This window comes from Bombyx mori, chromosome 23, assembly GCF_030269925.1.
Source record: "Bombyx mori chromosome 23, ASM3026992v2".
NCBI classification, from domain to species: Eukaryota; Metazoa; Arthropoda; class Insecta; order Lepidoptera; family Bombycidae; genus Bombyx; species Bombyx mori.
Window position 1 is genome coordinate 10,291,135 of NC_085129.1, and position 11,176 is coordinate 10,302,310.

The 11,176-nt window shown below is 35.5% G+C and overlaps 1 protein-coding gene across 1 annotated transcript; it reads left to right on the forward strand.

Moving 5' to 3' along the window:
• Positions 1-234: 234 nt before the first annotated feature.
• Positions 235-10,299, forward strand: LOC101736110 (protein takeout). Its single transcript, XM_004932614.4, has 5 exons — positions 235-495; positions 3,480-3,699; positions 6,488-6,618; positions 7,407-7,562; positions 9,012-10,299. Exons 1-5 carry the CDS (start codon positions 417-419, stop codon positions 9,176-9,178), a joined length of 753 nt encoding a protein of 250 aa, XP_004932671.1. The 5' UTR covers positions 235-416; the 3' UTR covers positions 9,179-10,299.
• The last annotated feature ends 877 nt before the right edge of the window (positions 10,300-11,176 follow it).

Sequence of the window (11,176 nt, forward strand, 5' to 3'; positions counted from 1 at the left end):
ATCTCAAGTCTTAAAGAACTTGCTTGTACGAACTTAAAAAACATTGCTCAAAACGTTTACTCTTACGAGATTATAAATGCAGACAAATTTAACGTCTCGATGTGTCCTTGAATAATAATAATAATAAAAAAAACGTAATGGACGTAACTCGACCTTGTCACATGACCCACTTTCCCATGTAACGCACGATCCCACCAACTAGCAATAACGCAACCCGATGACAGGGCTAGCCAGCATTTGTGGAACGGATTAGAAGGCAGCGTTGCGTGAAAAGCGGGCTTCTTGGTAAAGAGCCGAATTTATGCAACCGAAATACAAAAATAATACAATACTGTTTTTCGGTCGTGCCGTTCAGTGAGTGCATACTTGTGACCCGATATTGTCGCACTATCGGATCGGCTCGTGCGGTTAACGGGATGTGTGACAGATTAGTTTTAGTTTTCGCCACGGCGATTGCAGCAAGCTTGGTCAGCGGCTCTGCAGCTAAATTAGCACGTAAGTTATTTTCCGCATGCATAAATCGAGTGGGCAACCTTGGATAATATATTCCTATATTGTATGAAACTTTGCACTATTTTTAGTCGTTTGACATTCTGTATTTTCATTCTGTGCTAAATCAAGTATAGTCACAAGAATGGTGATACCTATGAATGACGACAACCATTCACTATTAAGTCTCCCGTATGCTAGTTACTCTCTACCTTCGAAATCAATAAAAAAAGTATTGAATAAAATTGTTTGAATTACGAACTTGATTGATTTAATGTTACTGAAAGAGACAATACGGTTAAATCAAATACGTATTGGTCAATCAAGTACTTAAACATGTTGTTTTTTTTTTGTGATAAAAAATATTCAGACCGTGCAAAACAATAAGTCAATCCTTTTAAAAGTTTCTGCTTAAAAAAGGACAAAGTACAAGTTTACTTCCCCATACATTAAGTCGTATTAATATTTTATCATTAAAAATCACATTTATGACAAATTACTGAATTTCATGACATTTTAGCTTTTCATGTTAAATACCTATACCGAAACAAAATTATCTTTGACTTAATTCACGTAAAGCCTATACAATATTGATGCTGATATCACTATCGTAAAAATAGTGAGTAAATACTTATAGCAGGGCTTGCACATATGGGTAACGTAAATACTGTCATGGAAGCAAGGTCGATTTCCGCAAAACCTGTATTGGCTTAATAACGACAATGACACACATAAGAAATATTGTAAATATTGTGGTTTTTTTTAATAATTACATACGAGTTTTGACAACATCTATCCACTACTCTGACTCTAGTTTTTGGAATGCATCATTTCTCACTTTTTGTCGTAGCGACATTTTAGTTTTCGTCTCCTCCCTCTTTGTGGGGAAGAAGAGAGAGAGAGAGAGAGAGAGAGAGAGAGAGAGAGAGAGAATACACTTTATTGCACACCAAAACACAATTTACATTCAAAAAACAATAAAAAAAAACAGATACATTTGTGCAATAGGCGATCTTATCATTAAAAGCGATCTCTTCCAGACAACCGTTTAATTTATAGAAATTCTGAAAAATATGTATAAAAAATATAGCAGGTATGTTGCGGTGTACTATAGATAATACATTATCATAGAAAATATATACATACAAAAACAAAATATATACCGTTTACATAATATAATATGAAATATAGTTATATACCAATATTTATACCTTATATAGAAGCAGGGATATGAATGTTCTCTACTTCATACTGTCTTCTGATTACTTCCATTGTGGGATCTTCAATACTTATTTACTTTAGAAATAACACCACATTAACCGTGATTAAGTTATATCCAGCTGAATAAATTAGTCTATGTTTATTTGTCAATAGCTAAATTTAATTATAGCCCAAATGAAGATGGTGATGTTGTCTTTACTCTAGCTTTTTGAGTTACGATTACATCTTCAATATCAGTGGATCCAAGCCACAGTTCAGATATTATTTAATGCTACACCTTGACTTTATTCGAATTTGTCATACAAGCAGTTGACTTGTTTTTGTGGCAAATCAATAGGTACTCGGATTTTGCCAAACTGCCAATTCCTATAAAGCTTTGGGATTTCTGGGAAGAGTACATTGACAAACTATAGATTTGTTTACACAGTTATTCTTTGTGTCCGTTTCTTAACTCATATAGATATGACGTGTCTTTTAACTTATTCTACGTGGACATTTTCTTGTCTAAGTTCCTGAATTGAGGTACCGTAAACATCGTTTCTCTTTTTTTCGTCCATCTAACCATTTTCAATAGATTAGCCACGAGCAAAAATCATTTGCTTAAAACAATAACTTTTATTTGCCATATATGGGACTATTAGGCCTTATTCAAGTGGTTAGGAATGTTTAATTTTTGCATAAAGACTACCCAACAAGCTATTAATTAGAATTAAATGAATTTACGAGGCCGTCCTCTTTGAAATACGATTATTTCTCCTCAACTGTCTGTAGTGACAGTGCTGATTTTATTTATTTCGTTCACCACTTCTTCTTTTGATTGATCAATTTTCAATCTATCATTTCCAAGATCAATACGCCTGTCATTTTATAATCTGACATCTCCTGGTTGAATGAATACAAGAAGAATTACAAAAATATTTAACCCGTTAAAACCACTTAGTTTCGTGTAATTTGGAAGCAATTGTTACTGTTATAGCAATTATTTATCTATCTTATCTACAAGCACGAGATGTAAACAATAAGTGGGACACTGACCCACAATTACTGAAGTTTTTCATTTGTTTTAGGATTTTCAATTTATGATCCATTCAAATAAAACACTTTCTATGACAGACATTAAACTGTGTTGGGATTGCGAATAATTTTTGAGTAAGTTTTATATTACAAAATTGTTTTTTGGAAATTATTTATCCTTTACGGACTTTTAATATTTAACAACTTCTACATAAAGTTTTACTTAATTATACGAACCACAACAAACCAACAGAAAAGAACAAGTATATAAAGATCCTATATACCAAACACTTTAAAACATCATTGGTCCGCCACATTATTTAAATGTCACATTAAAGTCGTCAAAATATTATTATAAACAAACAGTACCAACCTTATAAAAAAGAATGATGTTCATTTTCGTAATATTTACACGTATATTATTAAGGTCACCGCCAAAGAACTTGTCATTAAATACATCGTCATTAAATACATGTCATTTAATACACTAATCGTTATTCCAGAGAATTACCTCATCTGTGTTTGTGTTTGTTCTCTATACTTGTAATTTAATCTTTTTCAGTTTCAACAGCATTGCCAAGTAAGGTTTCAAATGATCGCAAAATATCGACTAAATTATGAACCAATATCCTAGTTTATAACTTCACTGCCCTTAGAAATGGCCTTAGCAATAGAAGATTACGCATTCGACTTAAAAATGTGTGTTAACTTTCTTTCGTTGACTTTGTCCGCTTAAGAATGATTCTTTCTTTCAGCTGATTTCATCCATCCGTGCAACGATACCACACCAGCATGTCTAATACAAGCCACAAAAGACGCTATACCGGAGTTCTCGAAAGGTCTACCTCATCTTGGGGTGCCATCACTTGATCCGTTTATCATTGAGGAGCTGCCTATTCAATTACCAGGAATCAAAGTCACGTTTTATGGTGGAAAAGCGACGGGTTTGAGGAATTGCGAAGTTTTGAATGTCGAGTAAGTAAGCATTTTGATAAGATAAATGGACACTGCCTTTTTGCCAAGGTGAAATAATATAAATATAAATAAATATAAATATTTTACTAACAATCACGCCACGTTAACTGGTCCCGTGATAAGTTCGTAAAGAACTTGTGTTACAGGTACCAGATAACGGAAATAAATGTAAGATTTTTATTATAGACATACATATATTTAATATACATCCATAACCCTGGAAAAGACATTTATATTTATCATACAAATATCTTCCCTTGGCGGGATTCGAACGCACGACCCCCTAGTGTAGTGACCATGTCACTTACGACTACACCAGACGGACGTTGGAAAGACTATATTGCGGCCTATCTTATAAAAAGGCTGCTACAAGATATGTACAATGGTGACGGGAATACCGAGCCGAGCCGAAGACATGTCCTTAGCAGTATGGGAATCCTCAGCGATAGCCAGCGGCTTGACTGTGCCTCTGGCAACGCTGTCTTCCACGAGTGACGGTGTTTAGTAACCATCAAATGAGCCGTGTGCTCTTCTGCCAACAAACGCAATATCAACAAAACGTGTTATAGTACTCAGGGACTTCTGAAGGTAAAACTTCATCAGTCTTTACAATTGAGACAGAGCAAATAAATGAAAGTAGTGGCGTTTACGTTGTCTATGGACCCCGGTGACCATGTAGCACCAGGTCAGCCGTGAGCTGTTTTACTTGGCTGGTAAATAAATAAGTAAAAGTTGACGGTTCATGGACGGAACAACTTCTTAATTCAACAACATGTAAATGGCTTAAACAAAACAGTACGAATTTTTGTCCAGTGTCAGTAAACCGTAGTCGGAGAATGCAGATAATGGTCTTTCTTCTTTAGTCCATTGAAGTACTTCCCGTGGAATGGCCAACATGATAGCCAGGAGAAATCAAAACTCCTTCTCTGCATTTACATTATTATTTATTTATCAATTTAGAATTGATGTAACTAAACGCACAAATGAACGAAATAGCAATTATATTCAGAGTCATCGCGTTAGAATTTCATGCAATCAATTCTCCGGAAGTATTGCCCTCTGGACTGGAACATATCGGGTTTTTTTTTTCGCAAATCGATCGTAGCGATACAACATTTCTAGGTTAGCAATTAATTTAAACGGTGTTTCAAGTTTTCTTTTCGTTTTCCATTAATCAACAAAACACTTTAGTGAAATAATATGCTACATTGATCTGATTAATAATACTCGTAAATACCACTAAAAACAATGTTTTTTTTTGTATTCAATTGATTTGTAATATTCATGAATAAGACGTGTAAAAACAATGTCTTGATCTCTTTTTAAAGTATTGATTATAATACAATAGATAATACATAAATTAAAAAATACATAAGTACATACATAAATTTAAAAGGATTTAAAAAGACTGAAACTCTGTAAAACTGATGAGGTCTCTGACCTTCTTTTGAATCCGAACTGGAATTCTCCAATCGCACAAATTTCAAAACAATGACTGGATGTAAATTTACATGACAACTTGGTCTACCCTTTCACTTATTTCGCAATGGAATCCTAAAGACAGCAATTAAGGAAACCTTGGAAAACAACGCTGCAGTGGCGTTCCCACGGTTCTATCCTATGTGGACTGCGTTGACGAAATCTTTTGTTTCGCTGTCGTACGACAAATTAGTTTTATTATTGCACGTTTACAAAATTCCCAAATAGGTAATTCTCTTTTGCGTTTTATCTTTGAGAGATATATGGTTTTAAAAAAAAAATGCACAAGCCTTTTATAAAAAAAGGTTTTTTATTATTCGTTATTATTCATTTTCAACGAGTATTTTTTCGCCATCGTAAAGGAAAATCATTTATGCCATTTAGACAGAACTCTAGAAATTTTAACGCCACTAGTGCTAAGTACGTGAAGACATTCAACTTCGTTACATCTTTTTTATCTTGCTTGATATATTCCTAATTATGAAAAACCGGTCAGCTAGGCCTGGATATAGCGAGTACGCAGGCTTTTACCTATAGCTGTCAACTGCCGATTTTGTAGCATTGTAACCGAATAGCACATCGAGCAATGTGGAGTCTCGCAGCGTCTTCTTCTTGCCCTTAACGCACATATGAGTTCGGCGCGACATGTCCTCTTTTTTCCATTTCTATCAATATTAAGCTACTTAGGGAATTAACATGAGTTTTACGACCAATCACCTACCTGACGTTACCCCTCCTTGAAAATGCTGTCTTTAGCAGATGATGGTTAATAGAATAAGATTCTTGGTCGCCTTTTGTGACACCCACGGGAAGATATGGGTCAGTCTATTTTATGTCGGGAATCGCATGCCATCTTGCGATATCATAAAACAATAAAGGCGGAGATTGACGAGTAAGGGTTGTTGTTCATTCTGAGTTTCGTCATCGATGTCTTTTCTATGACTGAGGTTGGCTTAACGACGCCATTCTAGTATATAATCTGGGCTTAGTCAGTGTATAATATTTGTCCTGTATTTATTGATAAAAAGGGCCAAGTTCAACTTTATAAAAGCAAAACAAACTGTCAAGCATGTTCTCTGAATTTCAGTTAGCTTATTTTCTTCCCTTTCTTTTATTTTCTTTAAAGACAACGTTAGCCTTACGTTTATATTTTGTTTACTCATCTATGCCAAAAAAAGAAGTTCAAGTCTCAACTATATTTAAACAAAGCATTTTCTACAATAAAAGAATTAAGCCCCGATTCTGCGTTATCATCTACCATTTTTTACTAAGCCAGATAGAAAATAAATATTTGGTGTTTTTTTTCCAGAGCTTACCTTGAGAAGAACGTTTTCAAAATAGAAGTTCGCTGCAACATCACCATCAAGGGGAAATATACAGCAGTAGGAAGATTGTTGTTATTCCCTATTAACGGCGAGGGTGACTCTAAGATTAAAATAGGTAGAAAAAGTTTTTATTTCATTAATCTATACTAATATTATAAGGCTGAAGAATTTGTTAGTTTGAACGCGCTAATCTCAGAAAGTACTGGTTCGTTTTGAAAAATTTCTTCTACTTTCAGTGTTAGATAGCCCATTTATCGAGGAAGGCTATATCACATCATGCTAATGCAATACAAGCGGAGCACCGATAAAGAATGTTCAAAATCGGGGTTATTTTTACCTTTTGAGAGCTTCCGCTGCGTGCGTTGCAGAAACGGCTAAAATTTCGCTAAAATAATGTATGACAGAATTGTTCCCCTTTAAAAGAACTAAAAAAAAGTCCGCGACAGCATATATCTATATGTTAAGGTTGGCTCACTATAACGTTTTTTATGCTAACCAAATTTGTTCTAAAATAAAGCATTATTTGTGAACTATTTCACGCGGACGAAGTCGCGGGCAAAAGCTAGTTTTGAAATAAACAAACAAATCGATTTGCATAGCTAATGTGTATTTTTAGCTGTACAACGTTAATTTTTTACCAGAACTATGGAAGTAGCTATCCAACATACAATGTAAATGCCGCATGCATTCTAGTTCTTAATTGAAGTGGAACTCTCAATTGTATTATTTCACTCTTTAAACACGGACGCAGACTGCTTCGTGGCAGAAATAGACCAGATAATGACCGTACCTATCATTCATACTTGTCCATAGGCTTCCATAGCTGATTAGGACCACGAGCAGCAATAAACATATTTACTAGTAAAAATACTATAATAAGAAATTTATTTCACTTTTTTTCAGTGAACTCTGTAATCAAGCTGAACATTCACACCAAATATTACAAAGATTCAAATGGCCGTGATCATTTTGGCATCAAAAACTATAAATTCAGCTTTGATTATGGCGAAAGGATACATTACACCATTACGAATCTTTTCAAAGGAAACCCAGAATTGAGTAAGTGTGATTTTAGAAAAACAATGACCAAAAAGTCTTCGATCTTAAAACAAATGATGTTGTAGATCAAACTTAAACTATGTTTTTTTCTTAAATTATCAAATTTTAGTAAGTTAACATTTTTTTTATTGCTTAAATGGGTGAACGAGCTCACAGCCCACCTGGTGTTAAGTGATTACTGGAGCCCATAGACCTCTACAACGCAAATGCTGCCACCACCTTGAGATATGAGTTCTAAGGTCTCATCAGCATAGTTACAACGGCTGCCTCACCCTTCAAACCGAAACGCATTGCTGCTTCACGGCAGATATAGGCAGGGTGGTACCTACCCGTGCGAACTCACAATAGGTCCTACCAGCAGTAATTACGCAATTTATAATTTTGCGGATTTAATTTTTATTACACAATGTTATTCCTACACCGTGGAAGGCAGGCACACGTGAAGAATTCTTAAGTATGTATTTCATTAGAAAAATTTATCGGTACCCGCCTGCGGGATGCGAACACCGGTGCATCGCTAGATACGAATGCACCGGACGTCTTATCCTTTAGGCCACGACGACTTCGAATAAAGAACTAAACCTTCCTACTTCTTCGCATTAGGACTTTCGATCTAAGCATTTCTCGCGTGCAGACCAAAAAGTACTAAAAAAGCAAATAAAAATAAATTTTGATTAAGGAAGTTACTGACTCCGACGAGAATCAAGCCCGGAGCCTGTGGCACAATACTGTTTGTTACTAACCAACGAAGCCGTCAATTTCCATGATAACTAGACGTGCCGTGTAATTTTGTCCGTAATTACAATGTACAATTCAGAAATAATAAAACACGTTGCATTTGCCGAGGACAAAGAGTCACTTGCGTCAGTCTGTGCCTTAAATAGTGCCAGTCAATTTGTAGGTCTGTTAGTACGAGTAAGTTAAATAACGAACCAGAGAAATATATGTCTTTAATGTCTACTATGAAGCGTAATTGTAGTACTATTTTTTTAAATATTTTATTTTATAATCTTTATAATATTAAGGCAATAATTAAAGTTATTTTTGTCCACTATCTACTCATGTGTTGTATTTAAGGGTGGAAACTTGCTTGGTTTTTGTTTACCTATTCTATGTGGATATTGTGCTATTCGTATCTCAATTATGTAAATAAAAAGTACACGATGTGATAATTCAGGTTGTAAATTTTATTTGTGTAAGCCTACTCTCATTCCAACTTTCTCTCATTTCCAACTCGTCGCCGTATCTCTTACATGCTATTTTTTTTATTGCCCTTGTAGGCAAACGAACATACGGCCCACCTGCTGGTGAGTGGTTACCGTCGCCCATGGACTTCAGCAATGCCAGGGACAGAGCCAAGCCGCTGCCTACCGCTTAATACTCTCCTAAAGCCTCTTTTGAAGGACATGTCATAGCGCTACGCTAAATTAAATATTTATGTTTTCACAGGTAATACGGTACTCCAATTCCTGAACGAAAACTGGCGGGTGGTCACGGAAGAATTCGGCCAGCCGGTCGTGGATTACGCCTTGAACGTAACAGTAAATACGGCAAAGAAATTCTTCGACGCCGTTCCTTACGACGAGCTATTGAACGTGCCTATCCCAAAATATTAGTTGTGATATTCATAAATAGAAGGCTGAATATTTTGTAACGATTTTGCATTATTTTTGGGGCTTACTTAATCATAATAATTTTAGTATACTTTTAAGTGTAAATACTAAGCTTTAAGCGGGCGTGAAGTGAAGCATAGGCTAGGAGAGAATGCGATGGCAACTAGACGCGATCACCATGAACGTTTTCCATCCCACCTATTAAATAATAATGATACAGATGAATTTCTAAAGCCTTAATTAGTGTCGTTTTGTATTGTCATTAGCGGGGACCTTTTATGAGTACGCACGGATAGGTACCACGCTACCTATTTTTGCCGTGAAGCAGTAATGCGTTTCGGCTTGAAGGGTGGGCCAGCCGTTGTAACTATACTGAGACCTTAGAACTTAGATCTCAAGGTGGGTGGCGCATTTACGTTGTAGATCTCTATGGGCTCCGGTAACCACTTAACATCAGGTGATCTGTGAGCTCGTCCACCCATCTATGGAATTTAAAAAAAAAACATTCCCAAGTACGTGTTTTAATAGAAAAGTGTTACCAGCTTGTGGGATTCGAAGATCGGCACAGTCGCAGCGCTCAATGCACCGGGCGTCTTATCCTTTAGGCCAAGTCGACTTCATCTCACGAATCTGTCATGACCCAGACCACATTTGGTTTGATGTAAACTACACAATTTATTGAAAAAGGAAAATCATATTATAGTTCTATTGGTGAAAGAGTAAAAAATATCATTTAAAAAATAATCGAAATTAGCTCGAACAGAAAAGTAATTATTGTTGCTGAGAACGCAATCACGTTGTTATGCCCATTAAATCCGGTAACTAAGAAGAATGTATGTGTATATATTTCCTTACCAAACCGAAAGAAGTAAGCTCAATACTCAGAACTCGAGAAGACATTAAGAGTAAACCATAACGTGATAATTACCAATCCATCTACGGCTATGTGACTGAAAATTCGGTTTCAAACATCAAAATGTATTTTCATAATATTATACTAGTGTTACAAATAAACTTTAATAAATTAGCAAGTCAAATCGATCCCATTTCAAAAATAAAAACAATTTAATTAAATTACTCTTCACATAATTAGGGACTAACAATAAAATATTTTATAATTACCACTCGACTTGTTTTATTCTATGTATCTTGACGGATAATAATTCTCGTTCGAAGTTTATTCTATTGTTTTAATTTTAGTTATTATTTGAAACTATAAACAATAGCCATCAAATGTGTTTGTAATAAAATTAAGGTCTTCGTTATATTATTAATTATAAGGTTCTTGATGCAAAAAATTACCTTAATCTTTTTAATTTAAAGGTAGGTAGCCTACACACGCGTTTACTAACAATTCAAAATACTGTTAAAGCAGTGAGAGGTGCGGCGCTTAACAGATATATAATGTAACCCCCTTAGCCCAACACTATGGAGAGGACCTTTCCGACTTCATTATAGAGGAGATAAATACTGTTTTGGAACAGCATAAAAATAACAAAGCAACCGAGGATGACGGAATTAATACTGAATTGCTGAAGTTAAGTGGTACATCAGGTGTCAACCACTCCTCCTCAACGTTCAACTGCGTCATCCAAAGTACGACTAAACCGGAAGCTTGGAATAAGGGTACTGTCATTTGGGTACTTTTCTTTATGAAGGGAGACTGTGCTCTTCTTAAGAACTACAGGCCTATTTAAATTTTTAGCCATAATTATAAGCTGTTATCGAGGTTCCTTACTAATCGTTTAGCTTCTAGTTTTGAGGAGTTCCAGCCTCCGGAACAGGCTGGCTTTCGCATTCTGAGATACGTTATTCAAAAGACTAAAGAATACAATCGTCTTCTGTGTCGTGCGTGTATGGATTGCAAAAAACCCAACGACCCCTCGAAACTTCGGCTGCTTTGGAATCCTTACAGCGATTCCTAGTCAATTATCTGTACGTTTAAACGCAGATGAGTTTATATAAAGGCGCCACAATGACAGTTCAGAACCAAGACCGGTA